General features: G+C 43.3%; 1 protein-coding gene across 1 annotated transcript in view; it reads left to right on the forward strand.

Annotated features, from left to right (window-relative positions):
• Window positions 1-6,996, forward strand: part of LOC137536892 (zinc finger protein 271-like) — a 41,051-nt gene extending 34,055 nt beyond the window's left edge. The window contains exons 5-6 of the mRNA XM_068259073.1: window positions 438-762; window positions 5,116-6,996. Coding sequence (XP_068115174.1) covers window positions 438-762; window positions 5,116-6,344 — 1,554 coding nt within the window. The 3' untranslated portion in view covers window positions 6,345-6,996. The remainder of the gene's footprint in view (window positions 1-437; window positions 763-5,115) is intronic.
• Window positions 6,997-18,238: the final 11,242 nt, after the last annotated feature.

Genomic DNA, 18,238 nt, shown 5'->3' on the forward strand with positions numbered 1-18,238 from the left:
CTAGCAAGAAGAGATTCATGTGAGGGATGATCAGCAGTCTGCAGAAGAGGGTGATATGATAAGGACAATTAAAAAGGAAAAAGAAGAGACGTGTAAGGAGTGATCTGCAATCTATGGAAGAGGGTGACACGATAAGGACTTTTAAAGAGGAAGAAGAGACATATGTGAGGAATGATCAGCAGTCTATGGAGGAGAGTGACATGATGAGGACAATTAAAGAGGAAGAAGAAAAGTCATATGTGAGGGGTGATCTGCAGTCTATGGAGGAGGATGACATGATGAGGACAATTAAAGAGAAGAGACATATGTGAGGAGTGATCAGCATTCTATGGAAGAGAGTGACATGATGAGGACATTTAAAGAGGAAGAAGAAGAGACATATGTGAGGAGTGATCAGCATTCTATGGAGGAGAGTGACATGATGCGGACAATTAAAGAGGAAGAAGAAGAAACATGTGAGGGGTGATCAGCAGTCTATGGAGGAGAGTGACTTGATGCGGACAATTAAAGCGGAAGAAGTGACATATGTGAGGAATGATCAGCAGTCTGCGGAGGAGGGTGACATGATGGGGACAGTTAAAGAGGAAGAAGATGAGACGTATGTGAGGGGAGAGCAGCAGTCTGCAGAAGAGAGTAACATGATGAGGACAATTAAAAAGGAAAAAGAAGAGCTGTATCTGAGGGGCGATCAGAAGTCTGCAAAGGAGGGTGACATGATGGGGACAAGTAAAGTGGAGGACGCTCTTACAGAGGGGAAAACTGGTAGGTAATCACCATTAAATATATAGAGTAAGAGTATCATTATTGTTACTATTATTGTGTCACTTCTCACAGACTGACCATATTGGGGATTATGCTATGCACTCAAGTTAGTTTTTTTTATTCATTTAAAATCATTTCTTGTATTTGGTGATAGCTTGCTAACAAGAACAGTACAGTACAGGCACCCCGATGTCTTTGGAGTTTCCTGTTCTGTTTTATGTAGAAGGGAGGGAATGGCAGAGTGAGAAACACCCCACTACTGAACTCCTGTCTACTGTAGTTTAAAGAAAAGACAAAACATTAAAAACAAGGCTTTATTTAGGGCCTACACACACTTGTGCATTGGTCGGCAATGCAGGGGCACACATGAGGTGCAGAGGAGGCACCAAAGGGGCACAGAGGAGATGCAGAGGAAGAAATGAAGGTGGTACATAGGGGGCACAGAGAGAGCACTAAAGGGGACACACAAAAGGTGCAGAGGAGGCACGAAAGGGAGGTGCAGATGAGGCACTGAAGGGTGTACATAATAGGTGCTAAAGAAGTGTTGGAGGGGGGCACACAGGAGGAGTAGAGGAAGCATTGAAGAGGGCACACAGGAGGTGCAAAGGAGGCATGAGAGGGAGCACACAGGAGGTGCCAAGGGGGCACTAACTAGTGCACTCAGGAGGTGCAGAGGAAGTGCTGAAGGGGGGCACATAGGCGGTACAGAGAATGCATTGAAGGGGCACACATAGGAGGTTCAGAGGAAGCACTGAAGGGGGCACCCATTAGGCACATAGGAGGCATTGAAGAGGGCACACAAAATGTGCAGAGGAGATACTGAAGGGGCACACAGGAGGTGCAGAGGAGACACTGAAGGGAAAACATGAGCCACAGAAGAAGCACTGTAGGGGGAACACAAGAGGTGCAGAGAAAACATTGTAGGAGGTGCAGAGGAGGCATGGAAGGGAACACACTCGAGGTGCAGATTAAGTACTAAAGGGGCTACACAGGGTAGATAAAATAGGACATACAGGAGGAAGTACTGAAGGAGACACACAAGAGGTGCACAGCAGGCCCTGGATGGAGCACACAGGAGGTGCAGAGGGAGCATTGAAGGGGCCACACAAAATGTGCAAAGGAGGTACGGAAGGGAAAACACTAGAGGTACAGAAGCACTGTAGGAGGTGCAGAGTAGACATGGAAGGGACACACAAGAGGTACAGTGAAGGCATGGAAGGGGGAATGCAGTAGGTGTAGAGACACTGTAGGAAAACGCAAAAGGTAGAGAAGAAGCACTGCAGGGGGCACACAAGAGGTGCAGAGAAAGCACTGTAGAATCTGCAGAGGAGACATGGAAGGGAATACACAGGAGGTGCAGAGGAATCACTTAAAGAGCCACATATGGGACTTAAAAGAGGGCATACAGGGGGTGCAGAGGAATAACTGCAGGAGCTACACAGGGGACATGGGGCATACAGAAGGTGAAGAGGAAGCAACAAAGGGGGGGTCACACAGAGGACTTAAAAGAGAGCACACTAAAGGTGCAGAGGAATAACTGAAGGGCCTAAACGGGGCAGCGAAAGACAGGAAGTGAAGAGGAAGCACTAAATGGGGCACAAAGGAGGTGCAGAAGATAAAGTGTAGGTAATTGGGTTTTTTTTTAAATAACAAGTTGGGAGTATTCATAGACGTGTATAAAAGCTCTTAGCACTTTCACTTCCTGTCTTGTACTGCAGTTGTATCCTTTACACAGAAATAAACCATGAATGTCCGTATTTCCTGTAGGCGTGGTTTCATGAACTGCACATTGCCAGTAACAGGAACTTCTTGTGTATGAAGGGAAGAAGACTTGCAGAGAAATTCCTTTTATTGAGCATATGTGTGGTCAAATTCCACTCATTCACGTTCGCTTCCGCCATACAGGATTCATAACAGCTGCACCAACTGGGAACAGAAGGGAGAGCACTGCTAAAGCAGTGCTGCTTAATGTGAGGGAGCACTGGTTAAAAAGAAGGGGTGATCACTATGCATGCTTTACATAGCAGCGCTTGTTGCTATGCAAGGAGCGTGCCTTCCTTAGTTACGTGCGTTGCTTGTATATGTAGGAGTAAATATGTACTGTATATGCTTATATCCAGATATAAAAGTAGTGGCTTTGGATATCCATGACTTAAAGGATACCCGGGGTGATGTGACATGATGACATAGACATGTGTATGTACAGCGCCAAGTACACAAATAACTATGCTGTGTTCCTATTTTTCTTTCTCTGCCTGAAAGAGTTAAATATCAGGTATGTAAGTGGCTGACTCAGTCCAGACTCAGACAGGAAGTGACTACAGTGTGACCCTCAGGCTGGTTCCACACCAGGACGTTGAGTTTTAGGGGACGTTATGGTCGCATAACGTGCCCCTAACGCAACGCCTGGTGCTCTCTAATGTGGACGTCAGAGTGAGCCGCGTTGTGCAGCTCACTCTGGCATCCGTGATGCGTACTCTTGGACGCATGCGGCATCACGTAGTCCCCCCCCCCCCCCCCCCGGCCAATCGCCGCACAGAGCAGCCGCTCCAGGAAGTAAACACTGCATGTCACTGAGTGCAGTGAATATTAATTAGCCATGTGCCTGGCCGCTCTCCGCTCCTCCCCAACATTACTGAGCATGTGCAAGCAGTCTATAAAGTACTGCATGCAGTACGTTGTCTAATGGCCCAGCGTTACTAAGTAACGCAACGTGGGCACTGTGAACAGCCAATTGATTTTTCATTGGGGTGCGTTACAGGCTGCTCTAACGTGCGCCTGTAACGTCCCACTGTGAAACCAGCCTCACTGATAAGAAATTCCAACTATAAAACACTTTCCTAGCAGAAAAAGGCTTTTGAGAGCAGGAAAGAGATAAGAAGGGTCAATAGTTCATAGATTTTAGCTCTGGCATACTTCAATGAGTTAAAACTTAAAAAGTAGATTTAACCACTTGCCGACCGCGCACTCATAACGCGCGTCGGCAAAGTGGTAGCTGCAGGACCAGCGACGCAGTATTGCGTCGCCAGCTGCAGGCTAATTAATCAGGAAGCAGCCGCTCGCGCGAGCGGCTGCTTCCTGTCAATTCACGGCGGGGGGCTCCGTGAATAGCCTGCGGGCCGCCGATGGCGGCTCGTAGGCTAAATGTAAACACAAGCGGAAATAATCCGCTTTGTTTACATTGTACGGCGCTGCTGCGCAGCAGCGCCGTAAGGCAGATCTGCGATCCCCGGCCAATCAGCGGCCGGAGATCGCCGCCATGTGACAGGGGACATCCTGTCACTGGCTGCACAGGACGGATAGCGTCCTGTGCAGCCCCGATCACCGGGGATGACAGGTAGGAGAGGGAGGGGGGGGAATTTCGCCGCGGAGGGGGGCTTTGAGGTGCCCCCCCCCGCAACATGCCAGCCAAGAGGAGCGATCAGACCCTGCCTGCACACCATCCCCATAGGGGGGAAAAAAGGGGGGCGATCTGATCGCTCTGCGTGCTGCCTGATCTGTGCTGGGGGCTGCAGAGCCCACCCAGCACAGATCACAGAATACTGCGCTGGTCCTTAAGGGGGGGTAAAGGGTGGGTCCTCAAGTGGTTAAACATAAAATAAAACCGTGGAATATCTTAAAAAGTCATTTTTAGGAGAAGGAAAATAGATACAATTGTTTATTTCATTTATTTTTGCCCTCTGCGTGTCCTTTGAATGGCTAATTCCTCTACCTCTCTTCACCTATAATTTAGGGTTCAGTAACCTCTCAGTATTTTTATTTGCATAATTAGGAACAAGAGAGAGGGAAAAAAAGAACATTTACAAGGGGCATATGACTGATACAAGTATACGAATTTGTAAATGAAATGGCATTGGTCTACAAACATAATGCAGATTTCTTGCTGTAAGCACATATAGGTTTGTTGTCACCAGAGTAGATCTCATCAATCAAGCTGTGTAGTTTACTGCTTTTCAATGTATGACCAATGCCTTAGGTGTAGGGATGGGCAATGAGATGAAAAAAACTCCAACATGTATAGAAATGTATTGAAAATTGTTTTCAGCTAATCACAGGTAATGCATTTGATTGGCTGAATTCCAAACTGCATAAAATTAGCATGCAAGCCAAAATTATTGTGATTGGCCGCCTGTAATGAGCACAACCTTCTGCAGCTCTCTGTCAGGGTGATAACTTGTGACGGTCAGTGACATGTGAACTCTGAGATGGTGCAAATTGTATGTTAATTATAGGCGAAGGTATGCAAATGCTGTCCATTTCCAAACTGCATCATCTTGGAATTGTTCCCTAATGATAATTGTTCCTCCCAATAGTGTTCCCTAACAGGAAGTAATGACATTTCTCTATTTGCAGCGCGGAGTACTGGCATCAAGAACTTCTCATCCACAGACTGTACAATGCATGAGGATGTCGTTGGACAAGAGTCTCCTGCAGATATCCTGGTTATCCCATATATTCCTCCCGATTCCCCTCCGCTGTCTGTCCTTGTGGGGCCTCATACCCAGCAGAGCTTTCCCACCGGTGGAGGGTCTTATTCCTGTTCCATGTGTGAGAAATGTTTTATTCGGAAATCAAATCTTGTCAAACATGACAGATCTCACACTGGTCAGAAGCCCTATTCATGTGCTGAGTGTGGGAAATGTTTTGTACGGAAATCAAATCTTGGCAGACACGAGAGATCTCACACTGGGGAGAAGCCCTATTCATGTGCTGAGTGTTGGAAATGTTTTAGTCAGAAATCGGATCTTGTCATACATGAGAGATCTTACACTGGAGAGAAACCCTATGTATGTACTGAGTGTGGAAGATGTTTTGTACAGATGACAGCGCTAATCAAACATGAGAGAACTCACACTGGAGAGAAGCCCTATTCATGTGCTGAGTGTGGGAAATGTTTTGCACAGCTGTCAACGCTAGTCAGTCATGAGAGAACTCACACTGGAGAGAAGCCCTATTCATGTGCTGAGTGTGGGAAATGTTTTAGTCAGAAATCAGATCTTGTCATACATCAGAGATCTTACACTGGAGAGAAACCCTATGTATGTACTGAGTGTGGAAGATGTTTTGTACAGATGACAGCACTAATCAAACATGAGAGAACTCACACTGGAGAGAAGCCCTATTCATGTGCTGAGTGTGGGAAATGTTTTGCACAGCTGTCAACGCTAGTCAAACATGGGAGATCTCACACTGGGGAGAACCCCTATTCATGTGCTGAGTGTGGGAAATGTTTTGCTCGGATAACACATCTTGTCGGACATGAGAGAACGCATACTGGTGAAAAGCTCTATTCATGTACTAGGTGTGGGAAATATTTTGTTCAGAAATCACAGCTTGTCAGGCATGAAATATTTCATACTGGAGAGAAACCCTATGAGTGTGCTGAGTGTGGGAAATGTTTTGTACAGCAATCAGACCTTGTCAGACATGAGAAATCTCACACTGTTTCAAAAGCTATGTTCATGTGCACAATCAGGGAAATAAAATGGTTTGTAAATCAAATCTTGTCACACATGACAGATCTCATACTGGGGAGATGCCCTATTCATATGTTGAGTGTGGCAAAAATGTTTTGGCTGTAATTCCCTGCTTATCAGACATTTGGGTTCAGTGTGGGAAATGCCTTAGCCATAAGTTTTTTTTTTTTCAATGTTTCTTTTATTTCTTTAAAAGCACTTATTAATATTTTTACACATAAGCCTGGGGATTTGTTCACGTTACTCAGTGCACTGTTCTTTTATAGCATTAAAGTTCCTGAACTGAGGTGCCATGATAACATAAATATGGATACAAGCCTAATTTGAACTTTCCTGCATTTACATTTTATATTTTCAGCTGCTTTATCTATACAAATGAGGCAGGACCTGCAGTTTCATGCAGCCATGACTCTCCTGAAAAATAAATAAAGGTTATACACTTTTATCTGGTTAAATGAACACTCCTAATAACAAGCAAGTTCTGAAAAGCTCATTATTTCTTTTTGTTGGGAGCTGAATGAATCAGATGTTATGTCACACTGATACTATGCACAATTCAGTCAGAATTTAACCCCTTAAAGTAAAAGTAAGAATGTGCGACTCCAGGAATGTTCTATATACCATTGTTTGTTACCTACTGTGAGCTACATATGTGGGGATATTAGAAGCTCCCATTCATGTTTTAAACCTTTTAGCATAAATTACCCTAGAACCCTGTCCGAGGCCTATAGACACGAAAAAATTGTAGAAAAAAAAAATCAATCACAAGTCCCATTCAAGAAGTTATATGGAAAAAAGGATCAAAGTTCAGCAGTCTTGGCATCCTTTTTTCCATATAACTTCTTGAATGGGACTTGTGATTGATTTTTTTTTTTATATTCCTCTTTTTCATACAGTGCGCACTGTGAGGACATTGCTCATTATCCCCATTAGGGATTTTTAATGTATCATTACTATTTTGGTAAGTTGCAATAAAAGTTGTATTTTAAATGCAGAAGCCCATGTTATGTATTATATTGTATGCTCTATCTGTGGTCTTTGTTTTATACTAAGATAAGGTCTTAGAAGTCAGATGTATTCCCAGGTCATGTTATACTCCAGCACAAATAATGCAGATGTACCCAATGCCTCAACTGAAAATTAGAAGATGATTGGACACTTGTGAATTGGTTGTGAGGTAAGTTACAGGAATTCTGGGGTGGAGAGGCAGGCAGTTTATTGTTAAATGCCTGACAATCACATGCTGTAGACAAATGTGGGAAGCTGTTGCTGGAAACAAATGTGCTTTATGTAAATAAATAAATCCTATTAGAATGGAAATCTGATGCCTCTTCAATTGTCTCTCCTGTGATTAAAGCTATTAATAAAGATATTCCTCTGGAGAATGTTCCCCTGCAAAATGTGCCAATTATCAACTCTATATTGTTTCCACAATGTGAAGTGTTTGGTTCCTCTTCATGTAAGACGTATTATTAACCAGTGAAGGTACAGAGGCGCCAAAAGGATAAAACACGATAAAATGTTTAAAATATTCAGGTGGCGGCGGTGGACCGACCACTCAGAAACAGACTTGAAACTGTCGTAAGTAACAAAAAAGCAATTTATTTACATACTCCACGAACAATAACAGCAACGCATTTCACGGGCACAATCCCGCTTCATCATGCATTAAACAATGGGAGTATCATACAACTGTAGGTCTGAGACACGCTTGGCACCTCTGACCTCTGGCCCAGAGGTGCCAAGCGTGTCTCAGACCTACAGTTGTATGATACTCCCATTGTTTAATGCATGATGAAGCGGGATTGTGCCCGTGAAATGCGTTGCTGTTATTGTTCGTGGAGTATGTAAATAAATTGCTTTTTTGTTACTTACGACAGTATCAAGTCTGTTTCTGAGTGGTCGGTCCACCGCCGCCACCTGAATATTTTAAACATTTTATCGTGTTTTATCCTTTTGGCGCCTCTGTACCTTCACTGGTTAATAATACGTCTTACATGAAGAGTGAAACGCGTTGCTGTTATTGTTCGTGGAGTATGTAAATAAATTGCTTTTTTGTTACTTACGACAGTATCAAGTCTGTTTCTGAGTGGTCGGTCCACCGCCGCCACCTGAATATTTTAAACATTTTATCGTGTTTTATCCTTTTGGCGCCTCTGTACCTTCACTTGTCAAGAATTCCACCCTCGGTGGAAGGGTGATAAACCCATTTTCTTCTTCTTCAGAGAGCGACATCTTAATCCTGAGTGGGGACAGATCTAATCACCTCACCTGCCTATACAGTGGTTGCCTTGGTGGTAACCCACGTTTGTGAGTATAATACTATCTTGTCAATTTTTCACCTTGATCCAATACATACTACACTATAATGGGCTCTCGGTATCTCTGCTTTGTATTATTAACCAGAGCTCTGTGAAGCTGGCCCCATACAATCAGCACTAATAACAATTCCATCAAGCTTGGTTAGTGCTACGTTTGTGCCCATTTGTTCTGCAAAAATTAAGATTTGTGCTGCTGAAGATAATAGCACTTATTATTTCCAAAACAATAGCGTCACTCAACCCCATACAACAACCTACACACATGAAACTGGTATGGGAGGGTAATGCTGTGCATGTGTTCATTTGTGCTGCAAAAATCATCTTTCTATCTTTCATGGTTTTTGAGTCAAAAGTTCAATCAGCCCCCGTACAACATCGCAAAGCCTAAGCGAGGCTGAGTGAACTTTTGACCTTTATAAAAATGTGAATATCTCAAAACCTATAAAAGATAGAAAGATGATTTTTTTTTTCAGCAGGAACCATTAACCAGGACTGTAAAATCGAAGTAATTTGGGTACCTGCACCAACTCCGTCTCCTAAACTGTAATTAAAAGAGAAAATATGAATATGATAGCGTTTTCTATTTCTCAGATAATGGTCATCACAAAAATAAAATAAACCACTCCATGAACAAATTACTTGTGCTGCTGCAATAAAGCAGTCACTGTATTTTTCAAATCAGATATACATAGCTGATTGTGACTGTATATCTGATGTGTACACAGGAACCTATATATAATAACTAACATCTCTGCTGTAGGAATAAGGCCTGACGTGTAGTTGTGTCACTAGTAGGAATAGTCAATGAGATGCAAATAATTCTCCATTGATGCAGGTTTATGCAAATTTGTATGCAAATTTATTCACACCCTTTGAAGTTACATAGTACTATACTCTACAGATGCACTCCCCGCAGAGCTGTTAAGAATCCACTGAGAATATTGTGCACAGTGAACACAGAGGTGTTGTCTATCACCCATAAACCTGGTTCAGATTGTGCATGAAGCATGTGTAATAGAGGAAGAATCCCTTCATTCCCCTGCAGAGTACCTGCAAGTCACTCTTATGCTAAGTGCATACCATACACTTTTGTGTTAGATACATGGTTCGATAGATAATTTCCGACATGTCTGATCTTATTTCCAATCGTTTTTCTCATTGATTTCTCATAGAAGTGAATGGAAATAGATAAGAAAAGATAAGAGAATCGAATCGGAAATCGATCGGAAAATCGAATCAGAAATCGATCAGACGAAAAATCGCATGGTGAAAATCAGCATTAGGTGTACCCACAGGTAGATTGCCTAGGACCTGATCAATGTTCTTTTGTTCTTGTCTGCACCCCAAGTACTCTTACAAATGGGGTTTATGAGTGTTGGGGAGGCACCCCAAAGAAAACTGTGTCTGGTCTGGAGTGGATCACTGCTTAGAAAAAATGAATTTAAAAAGTGGCTTTCCTCGTGTGATGACTCAAAACCAAGATTTGGATAAGAAAGGAAATCTTTAATATTAAACTGATTAGTTGTAGACAATGCATTTTATGGGTCCTTGCCTGCTTCCTCAGATCAGTACAACAAAAATATCTTTAGCAACAGCTGTGTGGAGTGTGGGCACCTGTACCTCTTTTTCAAATTCATTCTTGTGAGAAGGGATCCTTTCCAGTCTAGACAAAAACATTTTGGGGCGCCTCCCTAACACCCATAAACTCCTTGTCTAAAACGCCTCTTCAGAGCTGTTTATCCATGCTACTTGTGGTTGTCCATGAATAGTAAGGAGCCCTGGACGAGAGCGACCACCCGAACCCAGGAGCTACTCTTACCAAGCAAAGCAAAATGATGTGCAATCTTGTGCTTCTTATTGTTGGGGAATGGACAAGGTCTGTGTACTTAACACGATCCTCTGCAGCTTTTTTCAGCCCGGCTATCAGGCAACTTTAAAATAAAACAACAAGGGAAAAGAGAAAAAACACTGGATCTTGAAGTACGTAGAAAAAAGTTTTATTCACAGGCAATACATTATTGCACTTAGGAGACATAAACATTAAAAAATCGTTTTGATTGATCTCTTGGGGTTGTCCCAAATATTATGTGGGAAGGACAACTAGACCATTAACCCTCCTGGCGGTCTAAAAAATTCCGCCAGGAGGCACCGCAGCAGTTTTTTGTTTTCCTTATATCATGTAGCGAGCCCAGGGCGGTGCTGGGAGAGCCGTGTTGCATACTGGTGCCAGCACACTTTTTCTATTATTTTACCATTACCAAAAGATAAAGAAAAGCGGGTGGCCCTGCTTCTGTGAAGTATCGCTACTGTGATAATTCACTCACGGCCACTACTGTATTCATTTACATAGCAATGTAAATTAATACAGTAACGGCCGCAAGTGAGGGGGGAGTTGCATAGCTCAAATGAAATGTGCTACTTCTACATTTAGACCCCCAGTAGTGAGGGAATTTAATTTGAAAATCCAATAAGCCTCCCTCTCACACAGCTTGCAATATCTTTGTCTTGATGGTATTTCTGATGATATTGACTCTAGGCCCATCACTTGCAAACTTTCAGTACTTTTTCCATGTTTTTGGCAGAAGTGGCGGGGTACACTATGTAATTTCTAAGCCATCTTCAATACCGCGTCTGTGTTCCCCAAACCTTTCTCTTAAATATATCATATAGGAGACACACACAGTGATATTTGAGAAGTGAAATTAAGTTTATTGGATCCACAGAAAGTGTGCAATAATTATTTAAATACAATTAGGCAGGTGCATGAATTGTATTGATTCCAAAACCTTTAGAACTAATTATTGGAACTCCAATTGGCTTGGTAAGCTCACTGACTTACATACACAGGTGAGAAAGTATTCTCAATTGTGGTCAATTGCAAGTTTCCGTCCTCTTTTAATTTTCTCTGAAAAATAGCAACATGGGGGCCTCAAAATAACTCTCAAATGACCTGAAGACAAAGATTGTTCACCATCATGGTTTAGTGGAAGAATACAGAAAGTGGTCTAAGAGATTTCAGCTGTCTGTTTCCACAGTTAGGAAATGGAAGACCGCAGGCTCAGTTCAAGTTAAGGCTTGAAGTGGCAGACCAAGAAAAATCTCAGATAAGCAGAAGCAACGAATGGTGAAAACAGTCAGAGTCAACCCACAGACCAGCACCAAAGACCTACATCATCTAGCTGCAGATGGAGTCACTGCATTGTTCAACCATGCAGCACACTTTACACAAGGAGATGCTGTATGCGAGAGTGATGCAGAGGAAGCCTTTTCTCTGCCCACAGCACAAACAGAGCTGTTTGAGATATGCTAAAGCACATATGGACAAGCCAGCTTGATTTTGCAATAAGGTGCTGTGGACTGATGAAACTAAAATTAAGTTATTTGGGCATAACAAGAGGCATTATGCATGGAAGAAAAACACAGCATTCCAAGAAAAACACCTGCTGCCTACAGTAAAATATGGTGGTACCATCATGCTGTGGGGCTGTGTAGCCAGTGCAGGGACTGGGAATCTTGTCAAAGTTGAGGGACGCATGGATTCCACTCAGTATCAGCAGATTCTGGGGACCAATATCCAGGAATCAGTGACAAAGCTAAAGCTGCTCCGGGACTGGATCTTTCAACAAGACAACGACCCTAAACCCTGCTCAAAATCCACTAAGGCATTCATGCAGAGGAACAAGTACAGCGTTCTGGAATGGCCATCTCAGTCCCCAAACCTGAAGATAATTGAAAGTCTGTGGTGTGAGTTAAAAAGCTGTCCATGTTCGGAAGCCATCAAACCTGAATGAACTAGAGATGTTTTGTAAAGAGGAATGATCCAAAATACCTTCAACCAGAATCCAGACTCTCATTGGAACCTACAGGAAGCGTTTAGAGGCTGTAATTTCTGCAAAAAGAGGATCTACTAAATATTGATTTAATTTCTTTTTTGTGTTCATAACTCACCAAAATATGTCAGAATCAAAGTTTTGTAGACATAATAAAGTGTGTGTGTGTGTGTGTGTGTGTGTGTGTGTGTGTGTGTGTGTGTGTGTGTGTGTGTGTGTGTGTGTGTGTGTGTGTGTGTGTGTGTGTGTGTGTGTGTGTGTGTGTGTGTGTTTTTTGGACTTTTTTCCCTAGTCAAAATCCAGGCAGCGGTCGGTGCAGGCAGCAAGCAGAGAGTAGTCAAAAACTAGGCAGAGAGTAGTCAAAAACTAGGCAAAAATCGGTAACAGGCAGATCAGCAGATACACATAGCTCAGAAGCAGTTGGGAACCAAATGGATATATTGTTAACATCCTGTGTTTTCAAATGAGCTTATCTGCCATCTCTGCCATGGCAGTCAGGCGACATGGGAGAGATCAAATTACAACTTTTGATAAGAGACAAATGAGGAATTAGACAGGTTAAACTCGCTGCATTTCTCTGACCTGTGCAAGAGTTCAGGTCCAGAAGCCCCCTAAACTCTCTACATACAGGCAGCATTTCTCTCTGGTTACCTTCTGTCCCGTGCCAGAGATTGGCACAGGATAGAAGGAAAACAAAGAAATGCTGCCTGCATGTATGTAGAGATTTTAGCCTGTCTAATCACACATCTGGACCCAAAGCACAGGTCCACTTCAATTTTCTGCGCCACCCCCAATGATGTACGCGTACTTCTGTACACGTACCGCCGCTGATTGGCCGCTGGGATCCTGGAAGAAAATTGGAGGTGAAGGGGATCCTGGTGGCCAGGGAGAGAAGCCTGGAGTCCCGCTGGCCAGCGCCTATTGCACGCGGGACCCAAGCGAGATGGAAATTCAGTTATTAAGCTACCCTGAGCTGTGCTCGGGGTTACCGCTCCTGCCTATTTTTTCCCTACCCCAAGCTCAGCTCGGGGTTACTGCCATGGAGGTTAAAGGACAGCTGAAGTGAGTGGATTATAGAGGCTGCCATATTTATTTCCTTTTAAACAATACCAGTTGCCTGGCATCTTGCTGATCTATTTGGCTGCAGTATTGTCTGAATTACACCTGAAACAAGCATGCATCTTGTTAGATCTGACAATAAGATCAGAAACCCCTGATCTGCATATGCTTGTTAAGGGGCTATGGCTAAAAGCGTTAGAGGCAGAGGATTAGCAGCATAGCCAGGAAAATGGTGTTGTTTAAAAAGAAACAGATATAGCAGCAGCAGATAATTCAGTTTTCCCATTATGCTGAATTATCACAAATGCCTTCTGTTTCAACAAGACAAATTTATATTAAGTGAGCAACTGTGGTTTCCCATGATGCATTACTCCTAAATATTCAAATCATCTCTTTATGCCCCTGAAGTCAGGCTCACATACAGAACTGCTGGTGTATCGTGAGCCTGCAGCTTATACATTTTATAAAGCCACATCAATCCAACATACTTACATACTTTCACAGTTTCTGCTCCTCACCAGTGCATGGCATGTTAACATGTTTTTTTTTTCAATGGAGATAGAAATTGTTTGGTAAGTGCCGCTAAGTATGGGTGTATACATTTGAATTCTTATCTCTTTGTTTACTGTTATCACACTTCAGTGATGTCCAAAATCTGACAGACTACATCATGAAGGGAGGGGGATTCCCTCATACTTGATCTGTTAATCCTGTGTGTGAGAGAAAGCTCTCGCTGCCTGTCTCTGACTGAGCTCTGCAGAAAGCAGAGGAAATGTATCTTATGTGCAACCAAAACATTTGTAATACTGTAGTGTGTGAAACCTGACACCAGAACCATTGCATATAACTATGCTTCAATATTACACTGTTCTTAGCATATCAGACTGCAGAGAGTCACCTATGCAAATGAGACATTCCAAACGTAGCTAAAATCTACTGAATTATTATTACAGAACATTTAGAGGATTTTTTCTTACATCCTGTTTCATTGTATGCTCATTGTTCCAGAGACACATGGGGGGAGGGGGGGGGGTGGTCAAAACAAAAAAAGAATAAACCAAAGAAGTCATTATTGTGGATGCTGCTGGCCAACTGCCAGTTTATTAATCTTTCCAACCCTTGTGATGTTATATGACCCAGCGAGACGTGAAGACATCTACCAACTAATAACAGACAATTTTTAAATCATTCAGGGCTCATTCACACTAGGGGCATTTCCAGCCTTCTTTCAAGCACAGGTGCCCCCAAAATGCTTGTGCAATTCATTTCTATGAGAACGTTCATATCAGCATGTTGCACCCGCTTTGCGATCGCCGGTCTGCAAAGTGGTGCCTGGACCATTTTTGAGGTGATTCCACCTCAATGGAAGGTGTAGGCAAAACGCAAAGTGCTCACAAAATCGCTTTGTGCAACGATTGCGTTCGCATTTTTAAGAATAAAATCGCTTTTCACAAAAACGCAACGCCCACCGAAGCGCGACTCGAAAAAAAAAACTTGTCAAAATACGCCCAACGCTAACGCAATGTGAACGAGCCCTCAGTCCAGGTTTGCTATATCACCGCTATTGCAGACGTTTGATGGCTTCTGGGTATGCCAGGCCCGTATTGTCAGTACAGCCACTCATGACCTTAGCCATAAGGCCATAGACAACTCTGCATTGTCATAATAAACTTCCAACATGGGAATTATCTACTCTTTAATAAGAATATAAAAAAATCTACTTTGTAAATGTTTGAATATAAAGTAAAACCATGGCATATCTTTTAAAAAAATCATTTTTTATGAGTTGGATAAATACAATTGTTTATCTCATCAGTTTTTTTTTCACCTAGGGTTCACTTTAAGGGCCAGGCTGTTGTACTTATCGCCAGCGTTTAGATGCTAGCTTCTGAAGGTTTGGGTCCCTACACTTGTTGCCAGAGTTTACCGCCTCTGAAAGCAACATATTGCTTTCGAGATGAGACGTGACGCTGGGAACTCCTGCCAGGCTTTCACTAAAGTCTGCAAAAGCTTGTCCTATCCTATTCACTTGAATGAGATGGCAGTAGATCCCAAAAAACGCATCTAAACGCTGGTGGTAAATCCCGCGAAAAGTCCATATGACCCAGCCCTTAATTTCTAGACATAGAAGTGAGATCTTGTGTCTTGTCAGTACTTTGTCGGAATATAATAAACATCACTGGTAAGCAAATTATAGCCATAAAACTTTTTCCTAGCAGAATACAACTTCAGAGAGTTAAAATATGTGGATTATTGACCTATTTTCTAACTCTGGGACACTTAATAGGCTGCCACTGATTAGAGACAGTAAAACATTCAACCTACTTTGTGAATGTTTAAATATAAAAGAAAACCCTGGAATACTTAAAACAAGTCATTTTTAGGAGTGGATTTTTAGGATGGATTGTTCTTGGAGATTTCAATACATGGGTGGATGACTCCTCTTCAAAATTTGGAATAGAGCTATCTCATGCCTTACATGAACTGGGCTTCCTCCAATCAATCAGCTCTGCTACTCACAGGAAAGGTCACACTCTGGACCTTATATTCCATACTGGGCTGTCAATAGCCAATGTGGAAATTAATCCTGTTGCCTGGTCAGACCATCACACTATCCACTTCTCCCTCTCAATACCAGCTGTCAAACACCAGGTCAATAATCAAATAAAATATCGCCGCTTAAAAGGGCTAACACCTCAACATATCCGAGATAACCTTAGCTTTGATGAATTGACTGACTCCAGCTTGGACCCTGATACTCTGGTGTTTAAATACAACAAATGTGTGTCCTCCACCTTTGAGACCATTGCTCCTCTGCGCACCAAATATCTTACTCCACACCATCATGCACAGTGGTTTGATAACGCTATAAAAGAGCTGAAAAGACAAGGCTGAAAACTTGAGAGACTGTGGCGCAAATCTCAGTCCCCAGAAGACAAATATGCCTTAATCCTCCACTTGAACAGCTACCAAAAGGTAATCACGGGAAAAAAATCATCCTTTCTATCACAAGAGATTGCAAATGCAGTTAACAAACCAGCCCAACTGTTCCGCACAGTGGAAAAACTCTGCAACCCGGCATGTCAAAAACTTAATATCGAGTCTTCAAAGGACCTCTGTGACCAATTTGCCCATTTCTTCACAGACAAAGTCTCCGCTATAAGGTCCGCCATCCAACTTAGAGCATCTGAGCCTAATATAGCGCCGAAGACCATTAGCAGAGACAATGTAACACCTTGGTCAAACTTCAAAGAAATTGATGAAGAAGTCACATCAAGCATCCTCCTTCACGTCCGCCTAACTACCTGTGACCTGGATCCTGGCCCAACACAGTTCATGTTGAACTGCCCCGACCTGTTCGTACCGGTATTCCTAAGAATTATTAACTGTTCCTTAAAATCAGGGATATTTCAGGCGCATGCGCGGCGGATCCAGGATGGCCGCTTAGAGACAGAGCTCCGGCCCGACCCCGCACTGAAACCGCCACTATCCGCTCCCTCTCCGCTCCAAAAGCTTGGGGGACACGGAGATCAGCATCCGGACATCCCCCCGCACAGATGGCTACAAAAACAGCCCCCAAGCCACCCGCACAAGCCGGATCCATGGATCGGTTCGTCCGCCCTCCTTCCTCCCAAGATGGCGCCGACCACGCTGATGCTGCAGGCTCTGCATCCGCCCTCCATACCCTACAGCAACAACAGACTGGGATGGCCTCACAGTCCACAGGGGAGACACCGCTGACTGCAGCAATGCTGGAGGTAACACTAGATAAGCATTATCAGGCCCTACATGACTCACTGCAGCAAGTTATACTCTCAGCCATAAAAGACCTTAAGGGGGACATTACATCTTTAGGAGAACGCACTAGCAGCTTAGAGGCAAAGATGGACACTCTGACTATTAAACACCATGAGTTGGAAGATGAGCAGCATATCATCCAGAATGACTTGAAAGCTATAAGATCTGCTCAGGAAGACAGTGAAAATAGAGATAGGAGACAGAACATCAGGATTAAAGGCATGTCTGCAGCGATCACACCTGATCTCCTAAAACCACATCTTACTGAACTTTATAACTCTATAGTACCTGATCAGCCAAGCGAATTCTGGCGAATGGACCGTGCTCACCGATCTTTGGGAGAACGGCAATCGACAGCACGCCGGCCCAAAGACGTAATAATACGACTCCATTACTATGAAGCAAAAGAAGCCTTAATGCGTGCCCTGCGCAACACCCCCAAAGTGTCATTTAAAGGAGATGAACTGTCTATTTACAATGACTTGTCACTTATTACTCTGAATAAAAGAAGGGCCCTCAAACCTGTTACGCAATTGTTAAATGAAGCAAAAATTCCCTACAAATGGGGGTTCCCATTCCGCCTTATGGTTAACAGGTTGGGTGCTCAGTTCACGCTTACTGACATAGACGATGCACCTATGTTCTTGAAGCAAATGGGTCTCCGACTACCTCCAACATTGCCAATACAACACTCCTTTTCCCCATCGGCCAGATCCCCCCCACGAAAGTTTCGACATATCTCCGAGTGGAACAAAACCCCCGTGCGCAGCCTTACTTATCCTGACAACCAGGACGAAATGGAAGCTCTGCCGAGCTGATCTAACCACAGGGGGGAAAAATGTTAAAATTGGATTGACATCATAAGCTTACCCTCAACTGGCATATCTAGCCCACTACACTTTATGATCTCCCTAAACATTCATCATTAGGGGATCGGGCTCTGGACTCTGAGGGTTTTTTCTCTTGGGCCCCTACATGTACCTCCGGAAAG

The sequence above is a fragment of the Hyperolius riggenbachi genome, chromosome 10 (assembly GCF_040937935.1).
Source record: "Hyperolius riggenbachi isolate aHypRig1 chromosome 10, aHypRig1.pri, whole genome shotgun sequence".
Taxonomy (NCBI): Eukaryota; Metazoa; Chordata; class Amphibia; order Anura; family Hyperoliidae; genus Hyperolius; species Hyperolius riggenbachi.